Here is a 26382-nt window from a genome sequence, read left to right as displayed (position 1 = left end):
TTAATATTTATTTGTTTACTTTATTAAACATTTCTTTCAACGTAAGTTGTTTAAGTTGCTTCGTTTTTTATGTGATAATACATTCTCTTTAATTATATAAACAGACATAATTTTTTGTTCAGTTACAAAGTTCAGCTGTTCAAGTCCTATAATTGCTCTGTCGAGAATACCGACTAATTTGTCAATCGAAATGTTTTCGTTTTCAATAACCTCTGTCACTTTCTTCGCTATCGGAAGCGAATTATAATGATGAGGAATTTGATTTAAATCATATCAAAGACGGAGTACATCGAGATGAAATACTACATTTAATTAGGAATTATAAGCCAAATAAAATAAAAACATTTGCCCTGAAGATAAGGATAGTGCTGACAGATCAACTTCCAATTCATTGCGTGCTGCTGCGTTAAAGATAAACAAAGTTTAGATAAACAAACGTTAAAGTTTAGATAAACAAAGGATATGCCTTTATCCATTTTTTGCAGCAATTCCACTTTTTGTTTAATGGATTTCGAAACATACTTTCGCTTTTAGATCCTTTACATATTAGTAAATATATATCAGAAATTCTATTTGACATAATCGAAAGTTCTAGCGTACTTTTATAAAATTGCTCTAACAGTTTGCAAAAAATAATAAGCCGAATCCAATTCGAAGATTAAGGAACAACGCTATCTGCAACATTAATTGAATTAGATAATTTTAGCTTAGCTTATACCGTCCATTATACATTAAATGTGCATTCATAAACGTATTTTGTAATCGTATTGTATTCGCAAACGTATTTTGCACACGCGCACAAGCATATTCGCAGCCGTAAAGGTCTTACGAGCATGCATCAGCGTGGCGCTTGAGCAGAAAGTTTGTAACTTTGAGGTCCGGATTATAGATCATTCCGGATTATGGGTGTCTGAATTAACAACATTTGACTGTGCATAGAATATTTACAAAGATAATTAAATTTTATACCCCAAGACCATTCGTGGTAATTAAGTCAATTATGATGCAATCACACCGCTCACCCGAAGGCTATAATATAGAAAAGGCAAAATCAAGGGTTAAATTCATCAATTATAATGAGAATGCACTAGCGAAGTAAAGCCCTGCGGTTTTACAGAATTTCTCAGTAAGCTATTTGTATGACTTGAAGTAATTATTGCATTTAAGCTTGTATTCCAAATTAAGATGTAACTTGAAATTAATGTAGATAATTACTGAGAGAATTATATTTTTGTAGCGTAATTTACGTGAGATGAGATCACTTGGGGCACGTGATACGAACCGGCGAATCAGGATGTTGAACCACGATACCATAGTAAATTCTTAAATTAACGTCTTTTTACAAATTTATTGTTTTTATTTATTGGCTTTTTACAAAATTATAAACCATATTAAAATGTTAATGCCTTCAAAATAGAAAATTCTTAGAACTAACATTTGTTAACATTTTTTATGGGTATACTGTATGTTGTCGCCAACAAAGTCTGCTTGGCAAGATTTGCACCAGCGAAACAGAAAAGTACCAAAATTTCTATTACAAACTAGTACTTACATAATAAATATCCCATGAAAAGCTAAAGCATTTTTTGATAGCGTAAATGCAATGTTAAATAACCAGTCTAAAATAATTCTCCAAAAATTTGTCTCATGCTGAATTTGTTCTTCAAGGTCTTTATCAATAGTCTTTTTTTTTCCTATGATTTTTACTGATCTCTAATACCTGAACGCCAACTAATCAAAGCTAGGAAACAACCCACAAGATTTGCAGTATACAGCATCTATTTACTTACAGTAACACAATGTCATGGCACATAGGTGTACTTTGTCATCAGTGTATATGCCCCCAAATTTTCATTTCCTTGTTTAGTATCTTTTGAAAAAGGGCATGTAGAATTTTCTTCATTTTTATCGTAATTAATTAGAAATCTTCTCATATTATCAGTAATATTTTTACTTATGTAATTACCTGTAACTGCTGTTGTGTGTGTATCTGCTTCTTCAGTATGTTTACTGCCAGTCTTACTAGTAGAGGCGACTTCAGATGATAATATTGTTTCTTTGCTAAGGCTGTTCAACCTTATTCCCAGATACAATATCTACCAAAGCATCTTTTTCTGGGTATGATATTTTAATAGCAAGTTGTTCAATTTTGGGTGCTTTTATTTTTTTTATGTCTCTCTCTTTAGTTTTTTTTTTTTTTTTTTTTATTTTAGTTAATAATATATCATTACAATTTTAACAATTGTTATAATTATTTTAATATTTCTTACTTCCAAATTTTATTTTCCAAACAACTACTAATAAAGCAGTTAAGAGTCTGCAGAGTTAAATGCACAATCTTTCACAATTTGAAATTTACATTCAATCCATATAAAACTTCTTGAAAAAAATTTTGAACTATAAGGTATAAAAGTTTTGCCATCATCTTAAAGTAGATGTGTAAGAATCCTTTAATATAAACTGTTGGACTAACTGTAACAACGAAGGTGCTCTCTAGTGAGTAGCTAGAGAAATACTCCAGTAAAAGCCAAGTTTTTAACCTGATAGGTTGTTTCAGACTCTTGCTCTGTAATTTTCTTAAAGTTAAATGTAATGTCCATGTGTAACTTAAACCTGTTAATAAATAATTGTTACCCTATAAAGGACCTTTTTATGATCCCATCCAAAACAACCCCCTCATTAAGTGATGCCCAACATTAATGTTTAGCTTTGAGAATTTTTGCTTGGCTTCTGCTCACTTTCTTTTTCAGAAACATTACTTGCATCCACATCTGTTGGATCCAGCAAGGATTTGATGATATTGGACCAAGTCAAAAGACAGTCACCTTCTGAATATAGAGAACATATTAAGGTTCATTGGTCTGAGTGGACCGATCCTCTTTATCGTGCAGATTATCACCAAGTGAAGGTTCATACTGATGATTAAGACAAGACAGCATTTATGTCTCTTTGGAACATATCGCTTCTTAGGAATGCCCAGCAACATTCCAGAGATTGACAGACCATTTTCACAATGGACTTGAGGACATCTTAACCCTCACCTATCTGGACGACATAATAATTTTTTCAGAACCATTCGAGAAACTCCTTTCCAACCTCAAAGCCATTTTCAAAAGGCTTTTGCTCTTCAAACTGCACGTAAACAGGGAGAAGTGCCACTTTGCTTCTTCTCGTGTGAAATATTTGGGATTTTGGATCACACGAAAAGGAATAGAAGTTGATCCAGAAAAAATTTTCTCTATCCAGAGAGCCCACCAGCGGCCGAGCAGTAACGTTGCTGAACCCTGGTAGTTTGGTATGAGGTTTGAATCCCACGAATGGGTTGGCTGCATGGGCGTTTTCATGGTTTTCCACATGTTTAACATGTATACGAGTCAGTTTCCCTTAGAAAGTCCTTTACGAAGGCATCCCTCCCTTATCTTAAAGCAGATAACCCTTGAGAGCTTTGCTGTAATCTAATAAAAAACAAAACAAAAAATCTATCCAGAGAATTCCACTTCTCCAAATGTCAAGAAGCTGCAATCCTTCCTTCAAATGTGTTCTTGGTTTAGACGATATATACAAAACTTTGCGGAAATATCATGACCCCTTAGTGATTTGACAAAGAAAGTCCAATGGGAATGGGGTTTCAACCAGCAAAAAGCATTTAAAACTCTAGAAAACTGCCTCATAACATCTCCTGTGTTGAAGCAAGCAAATGGAACTCAACTGTATATTCTTCGAACAGATGCAAGCAACTATGCACTTGGAGCCATTTTACTTCAAGGGAAAGGGTCAAATGAGCCCCTATATACCAGCAGACTGCTTTCTCTGGCTGAGCAAAAGTATTTGACAACTGAACGAGAAGCCCTACCTATAGTCTGGGCCAAGAAATTCTGTGGTTGTGTTGAAGTATCAGAAGCATCTGATCATCAACCTTTAAAATAGCAGACTTGCTAGATGGGTGCTTGAAATTCAGTCCTTCAACCTGAATGTATAATACATTCCTGGAAGGGTAAACATCATCGCTGACAAGTTCCGAATATGAAGTCTCACTTTACGAGATTTCAAATATATATAAAGTGGACAATGCCCACAAGAAGTCCAAAAGACATGCGTGAATCCTACTTAAAGATGAAAATTTAAAATAGATTATAAAAAGTCTCAAATTCACTCAGAAAACTGTAGAATGCGCCATTTGGACTGAACGGGTATTCTTAATGAATCAAGGTGTTCTCTGCCGATACATTTCTGACTCTGATTCATAAGAGGCCCAGTTAGTAATTCCAACTGCCTAGTATGAATTCATCATGCGAAAGCACCATGATTGTCCAATGGCTGAACATTATAGAGATGAAGGCACATTCCAAAGAATTGCCAGATGCTATTATTGGACTAGTATGAAAAAGTATATATCCGCCTAAGTGAAAAGCTGTCCTGAATGCAACCGCTACAAGGCTACCAACCAAAAGTCAGCGGGACTGGTAAGAATCCCTGTCTATTCTCAAGATTTTGAGATCATACCTACCAATTTGTTTGGGCCACTGCTAAAAACTGACACTGGAAAACAATGGATCTTCATTGTCGAAGACTGTGCTATAACCCTCATCAAAGAAGTATTCATGCGGCATGGTATACCACAAAGAATCATCAGCGATAATGGAACCCAGTTTATCAGTGCCGTCAAGCAAAAAGTTAGCTGCACATTAAATATCAATCAAAACTTGATACCAGTTTACTTTCCTCAATCAAATCAATGGAATGGAAAAACAGAGACTTAAAACCTTGTCTTGCAATCCTTGTAGGAGATGCACATGACAATTGGCATTCGAAACTCCCAGTTATTCGCTTCGCAAAGAATACAGCCATTTGTGACACTACAAGCCATACACCAGCATTCTTAATGTTTGAAAAAGAGCTGAGGACTGTTGAGGACGCTGTCCATGATTTTAAAGCTTTGGTTGAAAATAAAAACTTTGTTCCTGAAATCACCTCTTATCTTAAACAATTTGCAATTATTACAAAGGACATACGAGAACATATCGAAATGAAGCAAGATCAATGTAAAACGCAATATGATAAAGGAAAATGATAAGTGTTTTACTCACCAGGTGATAAAGTATGGGTCAATTTAAATCCCATTAGCAACGCAAAAAATAAAAAGACCAAAGCGTGAGGGTCCATACTTGGTAATGACACAGAAATCACCTACTTTCTATGTCATTTCAAGCCTTCCTAAATCATCAGAATCCTTAGGGACGTACCATACATCCGCACTAACACTTTTCAAAGACTCATCCACTTCTCCCCTTCTTCTGCTCAGGAAGAGAGGTAGGCCGCCAGAACTAATCAAATTCCCAAACTAATCAAGAACTTGAGGTTTCGGACAGTGCTTCAAAGAGAGGTCCTCTTGCCCAGGAAACAGACAAACAAACAAATAACCAAAAAAAAAAAAAAAAAAAAAAACTGAGAACAGAGACAATATTACAAGAGCTACCAATCTTCCAGTTCTGTCTCCTTGCTGGAATGTCAGTGGAGCCAGAGCGGGAGTTTGTAACAATCCTTTAATATAAACTCTGCTGCTAATATAAACTAACTGTAACTAACTGTAACAATGAGGGTGCCCTCTGGTGAGTAGCCAGAGAAATACTTCAGTAAAAGCCAGGTGTTTAACCTGATAGGTTGTTTTAGACTCTTGCTCTGTAATTTTCTTAAAGTTAAATGTAATGTTCGTGTGTAACGTAAGCTTGTTAATAAATAATTGTTACACTATAAGGACTGTTTTATGACTCCATCCGAAACGACCCCCATCATAGATGTATTTTTAGGCATACCTGCAAAAAATTAAAATTTGTTATTCAAAATTTCCGAAAATATGCGTGAATTTATATATTAGCATATATGTTATAAGCAATAATAATACCAAATATGGTTTATGCACTTTGTTAAAATTATTTGAAAGAATGAACAATATGCCTTTTGTTCCACTCGTACATAGTGAAAAGAAAAGGAAAATTGGTTATCATAAACTAAGAAATTCAGAAAGTGAATTATTTTTGCCGCAAACTGAAAAAAGTGTGCCAAGACATATTTTAAAATTTCTCAGTAAAGTCTTTCTCAAATTTTATGAAATTTAATATTTGGAAATAATCTGAGTCATAGAATCAAAATATAGAAAAAAATAGGTATGTAATTTCAGTAAAAGTCCAACTTTGTGTCTAAATACCCATATTAGAATAGTGTTATATCTAAATGTAATACGTATCCTAAGTCAACTTTCAAGACGTGAAAAACGCAAGTTAAATTTTGTCAATTGGCCTAGTAAAACAGGAGATATGCAACTTTTTTAGTGCAAGGTGTATGTGTAAAATAAAAAAAAATAGGTAAGGTAAAATTCTAACTTTAATTGATTAGCTTATATTTAAGGGTGCTCCTTGGATTATCGCCAAATTGTTTCATTTATGGTAACATGAGTAGTTGGATGTTATGGAAATCCTATTATGACGTAAATGGTTGTGGTGAATTTTACTGATGGGAAAATATTTGTTGGATATTAGTTAGGAATTACATCGCGTATTGCGTGCTTTGCATCATAAAATGGCTTCCTGTGGAAAGTGGGTGTTTGGTGGTATAAAATGAGAGGGCGATTTTTTTTTTTTTTTAAGTGGTTGAAAGCAGAAGAAATGAAACTTTGTTGGAAGTAATTCAACAGAATTATAAGTGTCCTGTTTGTACGAAGGAAATATGCATGGTTGAATGTAAAGATCATTCAGATGGCTTTGAATTGGTTTATCGTAAGAAAGGTTCAAATGGTCACTATATAAAGCATTCAGTTAGAAAGAGAACATGGTTTGAGGAAAGCATTTGGATGCTGTTAAGGAATTTTATGTGCCACAGACTGAAGACACAAAAATAGATTGATGTGTACATGGACATACTGAAGGCAGTGCGCAATGCCTAGTTTGTGCAATTCTAGGATTTTTTTTAAAGTAAAAACAGATCGATGTGTACATGGACACAGATCTTGTGCAATTCTTTGACTTCTTATTTTGGTTTTGTGTAGCGGCCATCTTGAAATTGTGAATTTCTGGTGCCGATCTTGCCGTCAAAAAAGAATCGCCAATAAACAAGGGGCGCCCAATAGTAAACTTTTACCTGTTTCATCAACAAGAAAAGGTTTATCAACTAAGGATGACTGCTCCTACACCTTCACAAAACTCCAACAATGTATATGGATTTATGCATACATATTAACTTGTCTCTATGTTTTGTAGTTTTTTATACATTGTGAACAAGATTGTAACAATCTGTGATATTTTGGTGATAAAATGGATTTAGCTGTCAAACAACTATTCTCATACTTGCAGAACGCCACACATACAAGGCACCGAGAAAAATAAAACTTTCAGCAATATACAACGGGCACCCTTCAATCTTCTCAGCTGATCTTTGGAATATGGTAACTGGTAGTTTGGCGACATTTTGGAAGCAATAAAGGTTACTACTTAGGACTTTGGTAATAATGTGAGAAGCACTCACTTCCGATTACGCATTATTTTGTGTGAGGGAAATGAGAGATCATGAGATATGTCCTGTGACATTAATGGACGAATTACAGTTGTTTAATCGGAAAAGGGGGGAAATCTGGAAATTTCGTAGTTAGCTATATTTTGTGTTGTGTGAAATGTGACATTAATGGACAAATTACAGTTCTTTAATCGGAAAAGAGGGTTAATTTGGAAAAGCTTCATTGTGTGTTGTGTGAAATAGTGTTGATTAATTTTCAGATTGCATGGCGCTATCTAAAGTGAATTCTAAATTTTTAATGCGTTCATCTGATAATAATAATAAGTTGAGATTGTATGAAAGGAAGGATATTACAGTTTAAATGGTGGTGCAAGAAATATGGTGAAAATGGACATTTTGTGAAAAAGAGTGTAAGGAAGGGTGCGTGGTTTGCTGAAAGTAGTTTGAGTATAGGTGAAATTTTATTAATTTCTTATTACTTGGTGAATAGACTTCCAGTTGACTACTGGATTTAGGATTTAGAAATTAGCAGTAGTACTGCAGCCACGTAATGAAGATTCTGAAGAAGATTAGGTAAGTTAGTATTTTTAATCATTTGAGGATATTATATTTATGCATTGTTCTAAATGTTAGGAGTAAATAAATTAATGCGGTATTATTGCAAAATTGTTATTAGCAATGATTTAGTTTAAAGTAATTAGGATTGTAATCTAATTCTTATTAATTTAATGTATGTGCTTATTTATATAAGTAGTGTTTTTTAATTTAATTACATTTTAATTTAATGATCGTGATTTTATGAGGTATATATTTGTAGTATTTTGGAATACGTTTGAGTAGTATACGTTGAGTATTTTCATGCATTTTCATGAAATTTTTCTAATTTATGAGAAAAAAAAGCAGTGTACATGGATATAGCGAAGAGTGTGCGCAATGCTATTTTTGTGCAATTCTGGGATGTTTTTTTAAGTAAAAATAAGTCGAGGTGTACATGGTTTAGTGATATTTTAATTAAATGATAGTTATTTTGTGAATTTTATGTTTGTAGGAATTTGGTATACGTTTCAGTTGAAGTAAACATGTATGGAAATAATTTAAATATTTGGCACTAAGTATTTGTAACTATTTTTAATGTTTGCGTATAAATTCGTTAGTGACGTTTATAATATAATAGATAATTTAGAGGTAAAAGCTTTTGGATATTTTATTTATTTTATATGTGAAATGTTTATCCTTGGAAAGGGTATGTACTTTTTCGCGATCAGGTAATTTCATATATGTGCTTTTTATCGAGTTTAAAGATTAAGAAAATTTTCCTGCATTTTCGTGCAAATTTTTGTAATTTATGAGAAAATAGCAGTGTAGATGGATAAAGTTAAGAGTGTGTGCAATGCCATTTTTTGGCAATTCTGGGATTTTTTTTAAGTAAAAATAAGTCGACATGTGAATTTTTTATTTTTATGTGCTATTCTGAAAAACGCGGAAGGAGTTTGCGATTCTGCACTTTTTCCCAATTTTGCAGTTAATATTTGTCATGATTAAGCAGTTTTGTTACATAAAATTTCTAGCATCAGTGTAATTTGGCTAGTAGATTGTAGGAAAAAGTGTTGAGTAAATAAAGAAGACAAAATGGGGGCGAAAAAAAAATAGAGGGTTGCTGTAGCAGAGTTGGTCGCCAAAGTTTCGCCAAAAAATCGCCAAGTTACCATAATCCAAAGATCAACCATCTTCTCTAACCGATAAATAAAATTCTCGAATACTGTTAACAGTTGTATTTATTTGGAATTACAATACAGTCAGTTTTATAGATTTCGTTTCAAAACAAATAATTTATACGAAGAACTTGATTAATTCCATAAAACTATAAAAATGGTCCTATAATTAATATTTCTGAAACAGTAGTTTTATATCAAAATCTAAAATTCTAATCGATAGTGAACTATGGAACTTAATTTCACACGAAAATATAAAACCGTAATCCACAAAATCCCCCCCCCCCCAAAATGTGACTTTACAAGAAGTAAACTAAAGAAACATATATTTTCATATAAAAAGAATACTTAACAACGTTCATATAATGCATAGTAATTTTCATTTTTAAGGGAAGAGCATGAGAACGTAATCGCAATATTACTTCGATCATTAGCACAAAAATAAGATTTCAAAATAAAACTACCCAATAAAAAAATTTAGACTATATGTATTCATTTCCATACCCGTTTAACAGTTGTTGTTCGTAAATGAAATGCATTAGAAAAATTAGATAATAATGGAAATTTAAAGTTCCAGCCACGGTTTACAAACAAACGAATACTCGCAGCCATGCTCTCTTGTTAAATCGTGAGTGTAGATGTTTCAAAGCTTCGTGGAAAATAAGCTAATAAAAATAATTTGTTTCTTAATATCTAAAAATAATACTTATTAGCTTAAATATATTATTATTGAAAGATTTAATTATAGCATTATAATTAACATATCCTTAGTTTAACAAACAACTAAGGAAATTAAACATTAATTAAATTAAACAGAAATTAAATTACAAATTAAGTACTTAAAAATTGAATTAAATTTACATACAAATAAAATTTATTAAACAGTTCTTAGTTTTAGAATGAAAATTTTTAATCTGTAATACACTTATGAGTTTTAAGCTTTTGTTATGGCCGAGCCTTCTGCTGAAGAGCATTTGTACCATGAAACGGCGAAGTTTGTGTGTGAGTTTCTGTTATCAGTGTTGATGTGAAGTTCTTAGTGTGAAATTGATCAAAATGATAGAATTGTTGTCGTTATTTTTAATGTTGTGTTACTGAATTCGTCTTGATTTCACATTTAGGAAGTTGGTTAGTATAAAAATATTGTATTGTTTCCTTTGCGGTCGCTCTTACTGTGGATAAGATTCCGGTATCTTTTAAATCGGTAATTCCCAGTATTACATGTTTTATGTAATAACTTATACGCAATATACTTGTCAAAATGATTGTTTATACTCACATTTCATCGAAGGAGAGAAATATTTTTGTATGTTGTTTGAATGTATATTTGTAGTCTTTTATGATTTTCAAGATCTCTTTATCTTGTGGCCAAAAATAGTAAATGAAATGTGTTAAGTGTTAGAATGAGTATGTTTTTTAATATCTTCTAATATTTAAGTTGAATACTTTTCATAAATTATGTGATTAATAATTATTCTGATATATGTTTGGTAAAATATTTTTTCTGCTGTAGATTATAATATATATTATCAAAACTAAATATATCATTTAAATGTTATCCGTATTTTCAATGAAAAAGGAGAACATTTGTGTCTTCTAAAAAGAAAATAGCAAATACTGTTTTATAGTTCGGTGATTAGAACGTAGAATTTTTCGCTTCTTACTAACTTTTGATTAATATCTATATAGAGCTCTGTCAAGTAAATTACTGTTTGTGAAAACAAATTGGATAGCAGATAGGCTGTTTGAAAAATCTTAGTGGCTGATCTTTACTGTACGGTACCGCTTGGTTTCTGTCTGAAAAAATTACCAAGTGTTATGGTTTTAATGTTTTTCTGTCTGAAAAAATTACCAAGTGTATGGTTTTATGACTTCAATTTATTATGTATTGTATAAAATATTACTTTAAAGTAATGTCTTGTTTTTTTTTTTTTTTCCTTGAAGAAATATTTAGGAACTGATTTTGGGGAAAGTGCAGAATCACCCACTGCTTGGTACGTTTTTAAGAATTGCACATACTCGGTATCCATATACACATTGACCTATTTTCACTTAAAACAACATCCCAGATTTGCACAAAAATGGCATTGTGCACTCCCATGACTTTATGCATGTACACATCGACCCAATTTCACTTAAAAAGTCCAAGAAAATTGACAAAAATCCAATTCTTACTCTTGTAAAAAGTGCCAAACAAATAAGTGGACGATTCTGTACTTTAGCTCTGATTTTATTGCAAATCTTGAAGTTGTGCAATTACTGAGTGAAGATCAAAATTAAATTTGGTTAATCTTTGGATTATGGTAACTTGGCGATTTTTTGGCGACCAACTCTGCTACAGCAACCCTCTATTTATTTTTCGCCGCGTTTCTTTTCTTTTTTATTTTCTCAACACTTTTTCCAACAATCTGCTAGCCGAATTACACTTATGCTAGAAACTTCATGGAACAAAACTTATTAATTATGACAAATATTAACTGCAAAATTGGGAAAAAGTGCAGAATCGCAAATCCCTTGCCGCGTTTTTCAGATTCGCATATATACAGTAACCATGTGCACGTCGACTTATTTTTACTTAAAAAAACATCTCAGAATTGCACAAAAATGGCATTGCGCACAATCTTGACTTTATCCATCTACACTGCTATTTTCTCATAAATTACAAAAACTTGCACGAAAATGCAGAAAAATTTTGTGTATCTTTAAACTTGGTAAGAAGCACATATATGAAATTATCTGATCGCGAAAAAATATATACCCTTTCCAAGGATGAACATTTCCACGTATAAAATAAATAAAATATCCAAAAACTTTTACCTCTAAGTGATGTATTATAAACGTCACCAACGAATTTATAATGCAAACATTAAAAATGGTTGCAAATACTTAGTGTCAAATATTTAAATTATTTCCATGCACGTTACTTCCACTGAAACGTATGCCAAACTGCTACAAACATATAATTCACAAAATAACTACCATTTAATTAAAATATAATTAAACCATGCACACATCAACTTATTTTTACTTAAAAAAACATCCCAGAATTGCACAAAAATTTTGTGAATCTTTAAATTCGGTAAAAAGGACATATATGAAATTATCTGATCGCAAAAAAGTATATACACTTTCCAAGGACGAACTTTGCACGTATAAAATAAATAAAATATCCAAAAACTTTTCCCTCTAAATTATCTATTATAAACCTCACCTGCCAATTTATAACCCAAACATTAAAAATGGTTCCAAATACTTAGTGTCAAATATTTAAATTCTTTCCATGCACATTTACTTCTACTCAAACGTATTCCAAAATACTACAAACATATAACTCACAAAATCACGATCATTAAATTAAAATATAATTAAATCAAAAAACACTACTTAAAATATAAATAAGCACATACATTAAATTAATAAAAATTAGCTTACAATCTTAATTACTTTAAACTAAATCATTGCTAATAACAGTTTTCCAATAATACCATATTAATTTATTTACTCCTTACATTTAGAACAATGCATAAAAATAATATCCTCAAATGATTAAAAATTCTAACTTACCTAATCTTCTACAGAATCTTGAGTGCATGGCGGATCACAAAATGTCCATTTTCATCAGATTTCTTGCACCGCCATTCAAACTTATCTGTAATATCCTTCCTTTCACACAATCTCATTTCATTCCCACATGTTGGACATTCATACTTATCCGCAATTAATCCTACAGTCATACACCATTCAACCAATTCTTTTGAATTATCAGATAAATACATTAAAAATTTAGAATTCACTTTAAATAGCGCCATGCAATCGAAAAATTAATCAACGCTCTTTCACACAACACACAATGAAGCTTAATACAAAATACTATAGTACTGCAGATATTTTTCCAAATTTACCCCCTTTTCTGATTAAAGAATTGTAATTTGTCCATTAATATCACATGACATATCTCATGATCTCTCATTTTCCTCACACAAAATAATGCGTAATCGGAACTGAGTACTTCTTACATTATTCCCAAAGTCCTAGGTAGTAACCTTTATCGCCTCCAAAATGTCATCAAACTACCTGTTACCATATTCCAAAGATTAGCCTTAAATTCATTACCAATTTTATAATCTTCAGTTTAATTGTATATGTGATCAATAATGTGATCATGCATGCAATAATGAAATGACCTTATATTCATGTGACATCATAAACTTCAAATCTGATAGTTTTACAATACTGTAGATCGATTGTGCAAGATACTTTACAAGTTGAGGAGTTTTAAAATATCAGTTGCCAGCAAAAGTGCAAAAGAACAGTCTAGTGTGTGATTTTTGAAGAAACACATTAAAAAACTAATATACAGAATATTAAAAATTTTTTCTTTCTTCAAATTATATAATATCTTCAAGGCAGATGTTTTTATTTTATTTGGCTTATAATTCCTTACTAAATGTAGTATTTCATCTCGATGTACTCCGTTTTTGGTATGATTTAAATCAAATTCCTCGTCATTATAAATATCACGAATACACATCAAAAGTTTTCTGGTTGCAATTTAATAAAGTAAACAAATAAATATTAAGCTTTTTTTTTTTGTAAATTTTGATACCTTTTAGATCATATTTACTGTTTATTTCATGAATTATGGTTTCATATTTTTAATTTTATAATTTCTCCATGCCATCTTACCAGATTCAAATTGATGATCTATAATCCGGAAAAACCGATAATCTGGAATCGCCGAAGTCCCAACGAGTCCGGATTAAAGACTTTTGACTGTATAAAGGGAATGATTATGAGATGCATTTGGTAGGTAGTCAATATTGCGGTGATCGGTGCGATGCCAGCTCCCTGCAATTCTCTTAAAATTTGCATTTTAAATTGCTAAAGTTATTTTTCTTTCTGCATAATGATGATGTCTGCTGAGTACGATAAACGTCTATAGTTTGGGAATCTTTCTAAGAAATTCACAAAAACCTTAAACTTGCACCTGATAAGTAACCTTTTTTCTTTTCATCTGTAAAAATCTGTAAATTGCACCAAGGTGGTGTGTACCTCAGTATCAAAATGTCTTTTGCAGTAAGCTTTTTTAATTTTGCAGTATGGAAAACCTTTGAAATTTATATCTTTGTCGTACAGTACAAATTTAACCTGCAGCAGTGTATGTTAAAAATTCTGTTATTAACATCTATTTTTTATTGCCTTAGAATTCTTCTGAATTTTTTTTTTTTTTTTTTTTTTGTTTGTAGCTGATATGACCGTCCTAATGCCTAGCTGGTATTACGAGAAAAAGGACTTGAAACGCTCTCCTTCCATTCTAGATGGCTTGGACATTGAGAGAGAAAGCAGGTATCGTAGGGAAGGTGCACGTTTTATCATAAATGTTGGCACCAAAATGGGACTGTATCCTTTTATTATGTACTTAATATGTTGTTTTAAATATGATCTTTGAAATTTATTAAAAGATCATACAGATTTTTTAAAAATGACCTAGCATTACAAAGATTATGTATATGAATTATGGTGATTGAGTTATTTAATAAACATGAGACAGATTATTATAAGAAAAAGTCAGATAACATGAATATAATTTTTCTTGCTCATTAAGCTGGATAAGGCAGTGTTTCAAAATGTCATCTCTATTTCTGAAAATCTTAGATGCTTTTTATTTTTAAATTAAATTTAATTATTATTAAAATGTATTTAGATTGATTATCAAGAAACCGCTATGGTTGATCTTTACATTATGGTAACTTGGCGTTTTTTTGGCGAAAATTTGGCGACCAACTCTCCTACAGCAACCCTCTATTTTTTTTCCCCGCTGCCATTTTGTCTTCACGAAGTAAAGACATGTTTCTTTTCTTTTTATCTACTGAACACTTCTTCCAACAATCTACTAGCCGAATTACACTTATGCTAGAAATTTTATCTAACAAAACTGCTTAATCATGACAAATATTCACTGCAAAATTGGGAAAAAGTGCACAATACCATACTCCTTATGCATTTTTCAAAATAACACATACACATAAACCATGTACACGCCGACTTATTTTTACTTAAAAAAAAATCCCGGAATTGCACAAAAATGGCATTGCGCACACTCTTCGCTATATCCATGTACACTGCTTTTTTCTCATAAATTAGAAAAATTTCACGAAAATACATGACAATTTTCTCAATCTTTAAACCCGGTAAAAAGAACATATATGAAATTACCTGATCGCGAAAAAGTATTTACCCTTTCCAAATATGAACATTTCCACATATAAAATAAATAAAATATCCAAAAACGTTTACCTCTAAATCATCTATTACATTATACACGTCACCAACGAATTCATACCGCAAGCATTACAAATACTTAGTATCAAATATTTAAATTATTTCCATGCACGTTTACTTCAACTTAAACGTATACCAAATTCCTACAAACATAAAATTCACAAAATAACTATCATTTAATTAAAATATCACTAAACCATGTACACGTCGACTTATTTTTACTTAAAAAAACATCCCAGAATTGCACAAAAATGGCATTGTGCACACTCTTCACTATATCCATGTACACTGCTTTTTTCTCATAAATTAGAAAAATTTCACGAAAATACATGACAATTTTCTCAATCTTTAAACCCGGTAAAAAGAACATATATGAAATTACCTGATCGCGAAAAAGTATTTACCCTTTCCAAATATGAACATTTTCACATATAAAATAAATAAAATATCCAAAAACTTTTACCTCTAAATCATCTATTATATTATAAACGTCACCAACGAATTCATACCGCAACCATTACAAATACTTAGTGTCAGATATTTAAATTATTTCCATGCACGTTTACTTCAACTAAAACGTATACCAAATTCCTACAAACATAAAACTCACAAAATATTTATCATTTAATTAAAATATAATTAAATTCAAAAACACTACTTAAAATATAAATGAGCACATACATTAAATTAATAAAAATTACCTTACAATCCTAATTACTTTAAACTAAATCATTGCTAATAACAATTTTCCCAATAATACCAAATTCCTTTACTTCCACCTTACATTTAGAACAATCCATAAAAATAATATCCTCAAATAATTAAAAATACTAACTTACCTAATCTTCTTCAGAATCTTGATTACGTGTCCGATAAACTTTTCTTCTTTCTGTTTCAGGATCTTTAAAATCATACTTATATTTCACAGCAAGGTACCAGGTAAAATAAATAACTTAATAAAACATCTTTATTTCTATCTCGCACAACATTAAAGAAACATTTATTACTACCCTTTTCAATACCACTAAATACCCATTTCGAATTTGCTTTAGTTACAGCCATGGGATCCAAAAATTCACGAACACTGTTTCACACAACACAGAATAAAGCCAAATACAAAATTTCCAGATTTTTTCCCGTTTTTCCCCCTTTTCCAATTAAAGAACCGTAATTCGTCCATTAATATCACATGACATATCCCATGATCTCTCATTTCCCTCACACAAAGTAATGCGTAATCGGAACTGAGTACTGCTCACATTATTACCAAAGTCCCAGGTAGTAACCTTTATCGCCTCCAAAATGTCGCCAAACTACCAGTTACCATATTGTAAAGATCAACCAAAGCTATATTTATTTATGATAAAACTTTTATGAAATAAGAATTATTTGTTAAATACATTATTTTTAAAGCATTATTTTAATTTTTATTACCTTTCTTTTCAATCAGTTTAATTTTTGGCTAATCTTTGGAATATGGTAACAGGTAGTTTGGCGACATTTTGGTAAGGCGATAAAGGTTACTAGCTAGGACTTTAGCAGTGTACATGGATAAAGTCAAGAGTGTGCGCAATGCCATTTTTGTGTAATTCTGGGATGTTTTTTTAAGTGAAAATAGGTCGACGTGTACATGGATACCGTGTATGTGCAATTCTTAAAAACGCGGCAAGCAGTTTGCGATTCTGCACTTTCTCCCAATTTTGCACCTAATCTTCGTCATGATTAAGCACTTTTGTTCCATAAAAGTTCTAGCATAAGTGTAATTCGGCTAGCAGATTGTTGAAAAAAAATGTTGAGAGGAGAAAAAAAAAAAAAAAAAAAAAAAAAAAGCCTTTACTTTGTGAAAACAAAATGGCGTCCAAAACAAAACTAGCAGGTTGCTGTAGCAGGGTTGGTCGCCAAATTTTAGCCAAAAAATCGACAAGTTACCATAATCCAAAGATTAACCTAATTTTTTAATAAATTTATCAGAGTTCTCTAATTTCTGAATTCTGTTCTGATTTTATTACAAATTGATACCTAAAGTTGTTGGCGCCTCACACAATTATGGTCTCGTCCTTTTTTTTTGTAAAATTACAAAAAGGAAGCAAAATACTACCTTAATGAGTTCTAATGTTTCCTTTTTTTAAAAAAAATTAGTAGAGCAAATTTTGAAAGCTTTTTTTTTTTTTTTTTCTTCCTATTTGCTTATATGAAACAAAGGGAAATTATAATACAGTAAAAGTCCAGAAATCCGCAAAGCTTGGGACCAGAGGTTTTGCGGATTTTAGGATTTTGTGAGTTTCAGGACAGAAAAGATAAATCGTAATATTCAGACTAAAAGTGCAAAATAAAAAAGGCATATTAGATACAGTCAAAAGTCGTTAATTCGGACACCCATAATCCGGAATGATCTATAATCCGGCCATCAAAGCTAAAATCTTTCTGCGCATACGCTGCGTTGACGCATGCGCATAGGCGTTTACGCGTGCGCGCAAGACATTTACGACTGCGCATATGCGTCTGCGCAAGCGCAGAATATGTTTTCGCGTGCGCGTTTAATGTATAACAGACGATATAAGCGCTAAAATTATCTAATTATCTATTTCAGTTAATGTTGATGATTGCGTTGTTCCTTAATCTTCGAATTGGATCCGGCTTATTATTCTTTGCAGACTGTAAGAGCAATTGTATAAAAGTAAGCTTGAACTTTTGATTATGTCAAATAGAATTTCCGATGCTGGAGCTCCCAAAGGATCTAGAAAACAAAATTATGTTTCAATGTCCATCAAACAAAAAACGAATTGCTACAAAAATGGATAAAGGCATATCCTTTGTTTATCTAACCGTTCCGAAATCTGTTTATCAATTTCACGCTGCTCTGCGCGGGGGGGGGGGACGTCGCGGCGGAGCGCAATGAACTGGAAGTTGATCTGTTAGCACTATTGTTATCTTCAGGGCAGATGTTTTTATTTTATTTGGCTTATAATTCCTTACTAAATGTAGTATTTAATCTCGATGTACTCCGTCTTTGATATGATTTAAATCAAATTCCTCGTCATTATAAATATCGCGAATACAAATCAAATAGTTTTCTGGTTGCAATTATCTAATTTCGGCTATGCGTAAGGTATGCTTTACGCATGCGCGCGTTGAAAGAAATGTTTAGTAAAGTAAACAAATAAATATTAAGCTTCTTTTTTTTGTAAATTTTGATACCCTTTAGATCATAATTGCTCATTATTTTATAAATTACGGTTTCCTATTTTTAATTTTATAATTTCTGCATGCCATCTTACCAGATTTAAACTGATGATCTATAATCCGGAATCGCCGAAGTCCTGACGTCCAGATTAAAGACTTTTGACTGTACATTTGATTAAATTATTATATACGTTATTGCAATAACATATTATATGCCTTAAATTATTATTACATATATAAATTGATTATATTATTCATTGTATTATATGTACACTGCATCGTTTAAAAAATTTGCCAAATTCGCCTCATGCAAAGATTTCTGTTTTCGAATTCCGGTGTTAGAATCACTGTTGCTGTAAAATTTCAACAGCTTTTCTTTATTTTTCCGTATATCATATACAATCGTGTCGCAGTTTCATAAGATTCTGCTATAAAACAAGGAGTAGCACCTGCCTCCATCTTTTGCAGAATTTGCACTTTTTGCATTACCGGCAATGCAACGTGTTTACGTTTTTCAACGTTGCAAGCAGTAAAATCATGATTGCATTTCTTATCTGTAATTGTATTAAAAAGGGCTGAAATTTAAAATATTCTTAATTTATCCACAAAATATCCGGTTAAAAAAAATAAGGCAGCACTAAATAATCTCTTGAAATAACAAATCTCAGAAAATACAACATGAATCGTGAACTTGAAAGAAGTGTGAATCGTCTGCTTTTTTACCTCGTTGCAGATTAGAGGGCAAATAACTTTTATCATGATGTCAATAATTTGGTATTTCCGTTATGACTCATTATTATTCGGTAATTATGAAGTCATTATTCGGTAAGTATTTTTTCTAAGATATTTCGTTCTCAATGTTGCGGTTTCTGGAACCTATAAACTGAATGTTTATATTTTGAGAGGCAATGTGAATTTCAGGTCGGCGGATTTTCGGTATTTGACTGTACTTTAAAAAACAATGTTTGGTACAATGCGGAGTATTTATGCAGAATATGAGTCCAACAAGTTAATAAAATACTAATTATACTTAGGGAATCACTTTCGTAGAATAATCATGTGAATCAGATTACCTCTGTGATGTAAAACATTATAGTATGTTATGTTGATATTTTGTGCCCGAAGATTGTGGAAGGCATTAAATTATCAATCCTTCATTGTCTTAATAAATGAAAACTTCTGAATGTTGGTAGCTTTATTTATTGGAATCCCTTTGCATAATCATTTCATTGCATGGATGTCTTTAAAATATTTTTTGTATATAATATAAATAACAGTCTCCTCATAAAATGTTTTATGAAATTGTCTAAGGCTGTTAACTTAAATATGCTTTACAATAATGAAGTAACTAATATAATCACTCTAACAAAACATAAGCCTGGTTACGAAGTGGCTAGCACATCAGGTTGATTCAGCCTTTCATCCCTTAAGTGGGTCGATAAAATGAGTACCAAGTTCGCTTGGAGACTGGGACAAGCTGACCATTTGCCCAGGGCATATTCTAATGCACTTCGGGGCCCAAAGATCAAGAAAGCAGAAAAAGGGCACTACAGCCCATGGCCACCTGGGCTGTTGTGCTACTGAGTGTAGTTTTTTTTTTAGTTTATTTATAAAAAAACATAGATGATTAGGTAGTATTTCAGAAAAGTGAAAATAAATTCCTCGCTAATATATCTCTGTTTTGCATACAAAGAAGTAATATATACAGGGTGAATATAAAAAGGTAGGAAAAACTTTATGGGGTGATAGAACACAGCTATATGAGCAATATTCATCATAGAATGTATGGTTGGAATGCAAGCGGTGAGAAGTTAAAAGGTAGGTTTCTACTGTCACATTTAAAGAATTAACATAAGAATGACAGGAGATACTTAAAAAAAAAAAAAAAAATTATGAACAGGAATGTAACTAATGTACATCCTCGAAAGACCTTCCGCCAGCCGTAATGCAGGCTTCACACCTGCAGAATAGGAACTGACATATTTGGGAAAACACCAGGCACTTTCTGAGTATCGCCGGCAACAATGGCTTTTCATACGGCCCTACAGGAAAAAGTCCAAATACAAGAGATTTGCTGATGTTCGTGGCCAAGCTATGGGACCACCTTGATCTATCCATCGCCCTGGGAACTTTGTATCTAAAGTGTTCGACGAATCCAAGCTGAAGTGTGCAGGTGAACTATCGTGCTGGAACCACATTCTTGACCTGATGGGAGCTGGAGTCGGATTCCTCTCGTGGAATATGTGATACGATTTGCTGTCCAGATGGTGTAGCAGGAGGTATGGACTAACAAAGTGGTCATGGAGGATTCCTGCCCAAACGTTTACGGAGAACTGCCACTGGAATGAATGAGGACATGTGGCATGCGGTTGGTAGATGCCCACGTATGTGAGTTGTGAATATTAAAAGCGCCCTCGTGGGTGAAAGTGCACTTGTCCATGAATAGAGCATGTGCACCGAAATGTGGCTGATCTGCATTCCAGTGGAGGTACCAATGTGTGCAATCTACATTTGACTGTTAGTCCACCGGTGACAAGGCTTGTACTTTCGTGTGATAGGAGTGCGTTTGTTCCGCTTGTAACACTCACAAACCGTCATTACAGACATGTGAAACCCCTTGTGTGCTACATCCTGGTTGATCTTCCACCCTACGCAGAATATTCTCTGAAAGCTATTGTATCCTGACACTCCTTTCACTCCCTGTGACTTGCTTGGCTACGGAGAAGGATCCCATTTCACACAGCCGGTGATGCAAACGCTCCCATGTTTTCAGATCTGGGGTCTGCCACATCGAAAACCATTCCTGATAAAGTCTCTGTGCCTTAATCACATTTTCGTCCACAACGCTCTACACAAAGTGCATATCCTTAATTTCGTGATTCGTGTACAATCCACAGTAAAAAATGCCATTGGGTCTCCAACTTCAATTCCTGCTGTATTCCAAGACTAGCATGAACTTTTACATGCTATTTTGCAGTTGTCATGATGTAAAGATGCCATAATGGTGAGGAAGGTAGAGTGTATCATAGCGGAGGCACTCCAAAGAGAGACCAGGAGGTACAAAAGGGGGCCAATACTTGACTTTCAATTGTTAGATGCAAGACCGACCCTTTTTGTACAATTTACAATGTCAGCTATCGGCTGGCCGTTTGCATTCTACCAGTTTAATTCAGTCTTTGATATATGATTGAAGACATGAAGTAAGAAATTTAGAACTAATATTTCACAAAGACTGGAAATTTAAATTCATAATTAATAAATTTCTTACTTTATATCTTTAATGATAATTTTTCTACAGCTTAATGCGCAAAAATACTACGCATGTTTATATTTTATTTTCAAAAGAATTGTTCTGTAATTATATATATATATATAAATCAATTATTCATAATAATATATAGGCTTTTTAATTTACTTTTAATTGCTTTAATTTGAATTTATATATAGAACATATTACTTTTATAATAAATGATAATATTATGACGTGTACAAGATCTTTTGATATACTGGAATCATAATTTTTTGAGTCTTTGAATTTATATGCACAGTATTTAACAGTTACAGATAAATTGTTTCTTAACTGCTGGAGAAAGTTTCCTTTTTATTCTGTATTTCTTGGTGTTTGAAATGTAAATTTAATGGCTATGAAATTTGATTTGCTAGAGATTTTTAAAATCTTAGGAAATATGTGATATCTTAAATTGTAAAAGTATTTTTTTGAATGCAAATATTTTTCTTTGATTTCATATCTGAGTAATTTTTCTTAACCATGCATTTAGACGGTATGATACTATGGCTACTGGTGTTGTATATTTTCATAGGTTTTATATGTTTCATTCCTTCAAGACATTTCCTAGATATGTAAGTAGCCCTTTTTCTTCAAATATTTTAATAAATATTTATTTGTTTCATATTTTAATAAAATGTATTTGTTTATATATATGTAGTCTACTGGAAAATCCTGTCCATTTGGGAAGTGAAAGAAAATAATAAAATTTTCATTACTTTAATAATAATTATTTTACAATGTAATTTCCGTCATTATATATGATCTTTTGCCCAATTTGATGAGAATTTGTAGAAACCATTTTTGAAAAAAAGTTTTGTCTTTAGGGGTGAAGAACTCAAATAGTGTTTGGCTGACATCTATTTCAGTTTTGAATTTTTTCCTTTCAAAAAAATTTGCTAAAAGAGAGACAAATGATAATAAGAGGGTGCTAGGTCTGGAAAGTATGGTGGATGTGGCAGAATTTCTCAACCTAGCTATTCAGTTCTCTGAATCACCAAACCAGCAGCATATGGTCTGTCATTATCATGATGTAGTATATTATTGAATAGAATACTACTTCCTACTGAATAGCATCGACCTCTATTCTTTGATTGCTGTGTTTAAGTCGTCTATTTGCCAATGGTGTCACTCTGAGTTTTTCTTAAGTTTCAAAAGTTCCTAATGTATTGGTCTTTGTATGTTCCATCATATATGCAGCATTCTCTTATTCGGTCTCAAAATTGGTTTAGTGGTAGAGGGGGCAGGTTGTTCAGACTCACAGTATGCTGTTTTCCTAACAGTGTTTTCATAGAGAATCGGCTTTTCTTTCCCAGTTATCATTCGGTCCAAAAAGTGTTAATTTTTGTTCCAAGCAATATGAGATGTGCATATGACTACTGGATCATGCAAATTTTTCTCATTCAACTCATGAGGCACCCAATTGGAATATTTATATAGACCAAACCTAGTTTTCGAATATGGTTAAAATGGTTTGTTGAGCTGAATTAAGCTTTTCTGTAATCTAGTGATGTCAAAAAAGGATCTTCTTACAACGTCATTATCCATTAAAGACAGCCGCCCAAAGTGTGGTTTATCCTTAAGGTCAAAATCTCCTGCTTCAAATTTTTCAAACCATATCATAACATCTTTTATCCAAAGCTGCATCTCCACCCAAAACTTTCACTAAATTTTGACATGCTTTTGTAACATTTGTGCCTTTGTGGAATTTGTTCAAAATACAGTGTCATAAATGCGATTTTTAGCGCAAAAATCACCACTACGCAAGCCAAAATAACAAGACAAAGAATTGCACAAACTCGGTATCCATGTGCACATCGACCTATTTTCGCTTTAAAAATCCCACAATTGCACAAAAATGGCATTGCCAACTCCCTTGACTTTATCTATGTACACATCGATCTATTTTCATGTAAAAAAAATCAGAGAATTGTACGGACTAGGCTAAATCTTTGTTACACAAAGCCAAAATAAAAAGATAATTGCACAAACTTGGTATCCATGTACACATTGACTTATTTTCACTTAAAAAAAACATTTCAGAGTTGCACAAAAATGGTATTAATTGCACAAACTAGGCTTTGCACATTCCCTTGAGTTTCTCCATATACACATCGAACTATATGCACTTCAAAAGTCAAAGGAGTAACCAACAAAAAATATATATAATCTCAATAAACTATATTTTAAATCAAACACTGAAATAACATGAAAAAGGAAATTCATCTTTGCACTACACAAAGGAAATATTCACTTACATTATTTACGAATTCACACTTCTTCAGTCAAAGAAAATTCCTTAACTTCCATCCAAAAACTTCCTAAACTTATCTGAACTAAAATCTGTATACTGGCATTGCCACATAAATTCACAAAATAAGAGTTAAAAATATCCTTCATAAGAACGTTCGACCATTACACATTTCCTTCCTGCAAACAGTACACCTAATAATGGCTACTAAGTAAACCTTCATTTACACACCAGTCAAGTAATGCTCTATTCCCCTTTCTTTCAAATCATACAGAAACTTCAAATTAATCTTACCACATTCGGCCATTTTACTGTCTAAGCCACGAAACAAGCCATGTACTTCTTAACCAACACAACCACAAGCTCTTATGAATTTACCACAATGATTACCTCATAATAGGGTTTCCATAACATTCAACTACTCAGACTACCATAAATGAAACAACAACTTGGCAATAAATGAAACAGCAACTTCGCGATAATACAAAGAGTGTCCTAAAGTCAACTCTAACCTCGTTTTTTTATTTAAATTGAAGGTAGATTTGTTGATTTTATAGAAGTTTGTTTTAATTTGTCTAGGCCGATATCCGTGCAAAATATGTAAACAAAGGATTATTTGAAAACAGTCTTTCTTTACGAACTGAATATGATGTATAAATCATATTTAGTTGGTGAAGAAAGATTGTATTGCTTTTTTCTTGAAGTGATATGTAACTCATAAGTTTATTAATGTCTTTAATACTTATCATATGTGAATAAAGTTTAAATTATTTTTCCCTTCTTTCCTCTGAATATATATGTTTGCAATACAGTAGCAGCCAAAAGAACTTTTTAAAATTTGCTTTCAAAAGTATTTTCGGTACTATTCGGTTTCGAGAGCCATAAAAAATCGCCAAACTATTGTTGATGCCAGTGCTGCCAAAAGCAATTGTGGCAACCCTAACGCAAGAAAGGAAGTATAATAGTAAATAACTATCTAAATATTGATGTTTTAATTTAGATAATAGGTTAATTTCATATAATATTTCGCTACCGAGTTATTGCTAAAGCATAATGTCATCTCGTTGGTTGTTCAAACATAATTTTCTATAATGAATGATGCCTTTTCTTTGAAAACATTTTCGGTAAAGTGCAGAATCGCCCGCTTATTTCTTTGCCACTTTTTACAAGGGTAAAAACAATTGGAATTTTGTCAATTTTCTTTTACTTTTTAAGTGATAATAGGTCGATATGTACATAGATAAAGTCAAGGGTGTGCGCAGTGCCATTTTTGTGCAATTCTGGGATTTTTTTTAAGTGAAAATAAGTCGATGTGTACATGGATACCAAGTATGTGCAATTCTTAAAAACGCGTCAAGCAGTGGGTGATTCTGCACTTTACCCATTTATACAAATTCTATCGCAATATTACAATATTACAAATTCTATCGCAGATTTTTCATCATAAGCAATTTCCAAATTGTTAAATCCATAGGATATCAAAAAAGGAATTAAAAATTAAACTAGTGTTTCAGTGGCATCTTAAGAAATATAGAACTATATAAACTTACGCAGTCTGAAATCAGCGTGTACGCGAGATTTGGCACTCTGTTAAATGTGAGTGTTTGCTAGATTTGGCGCTTTCGTGCATACATTTCGCTGCAATTTTTTTACGGCCCTCGAAACCGAATATTACCATATTTTCAGTTTCTGGAGTTCAAATTTTAAATCTAGTTTTTGTTTTTTTATTTGGCTCTGTATGTCTGTTTTTTTAGGTAACTGCTTGTTGTTGTTTATTTCTTGCTGGTAAAGTTGAAGAGACTCCAAAGAAATGTAAAGATATTATAAGAATAGCTAGGACATTCCTTGGCGATTCTCAGTTCTTACAGTTTGGAGATGATCCTAAGGTAAATGTTTTTAAGATGTGTGAATTATCCGAGAGAAGATTTTTAGTTGCTTTCTTTTTGTAAAACTTAAAGATTTGTTTCAATTCTTTCATTAAATGATGTTAGCAAGAAATTTAAAGTCATGCTCTGAAACATTAAGTTTTGACATATAAAGAGTACCTAAGTTCCAATATTTAATTATAATTTTGAATCTAGTTTTAGTTTTTGATTGCATTTGTAATAGCTGAAATTCTTTCATTTGCATCTAAACTGAGAATTGCAAAATTGGCATTAGTT

General features: G+C 32.2%; 2 protein-coding genes across 5 annotated transcripts in view; one reads left to right on the top strand and one right to left on the bottom strand.

The window, feature by feature from the left end:
* The window catches only part of BckdhA (Branched chain keto acid dehydrogenase E1 subunit alpha), a 35257-nt gene extending 25407 nt beyond the window's left edge, over positions 1 to 9850 (bottom strand). The window contains exons 1-2 of one of the 2 annotated variants that reach the window (XM_085823410.1): positions 9723 to 9849; positions 1967 to 5813 (exon numbers count right to left, since the gene is read on the bottom strand). Coding sequence is in view for 1 of the 2 variants with exons in the window: in XM_035363650.2 (XP_035219541.1) it covers positions 9723 to 9830 (108 nt within the window). In the remaining variant the exon portion in view is untranslated. Of the gene's footprint in view, positions 1 to 1966; positions 5814 to 9722 lie in introns of both variants that reach the window. The other variant, XM_035363650.2, reaches the window with a different exon arrangement.
* A 337-nt stretch (positions 9851 to 10187) lies between these two features.
* LOC118192654 (uncharacterized) overlaps positions 10188 to 26382 on the top strand; it is a 74073-nt gene continuing 57878 nt past the window's right edge. Inside the window, exons 1-5 of one of the 3 annotated variants that reach the window (XM_035363655.2) lie at positions 10190 to 10346; positions 13908 to 14024; positions 14465 to 14618; positions 22463 to 22544; positions 25975 to 26106. In XM_035363655.2, coding sequence (XP_035219546.1) covers positions 14470 to 14618; positions 22463 to 22544; positions 25975 to 26106 — 363 coding nt within the window. In that variant the 5' untranslated portion in view covers positions 10190 to 10346; positions 13908 to 14024; positions 14465 to 14469. Of the gene's footprint in view, positions 10423 to 13907; positions 14025 to 14464; positions 14619 to 22462; positions 22545 to 25974; positions 26107 to 26382 lie in introns of all 3 variants that reach the window. The other 2 variants (XM_035363654.2, XM_035363656.2) reach the window with 2 other exon arrangements.

This window comes from Stegodyphus dumicola, chromosome 9 (assembly GCF_044657685.1).
Source record: "Stegodyphus dumicola isolate Sdum_Otavi_A_Nest chromosome 9, ASM4465768v1".
Lineage (NCBI taxonomy): Eukaryota > Metazoa > Arthropoda > Arachnida > Araneae > Eresidae > Stegodyphus > Stegodyphus dumicola.
This window is presented reverse-complemented; position numbering and strand designations above follow the sequence as displayed.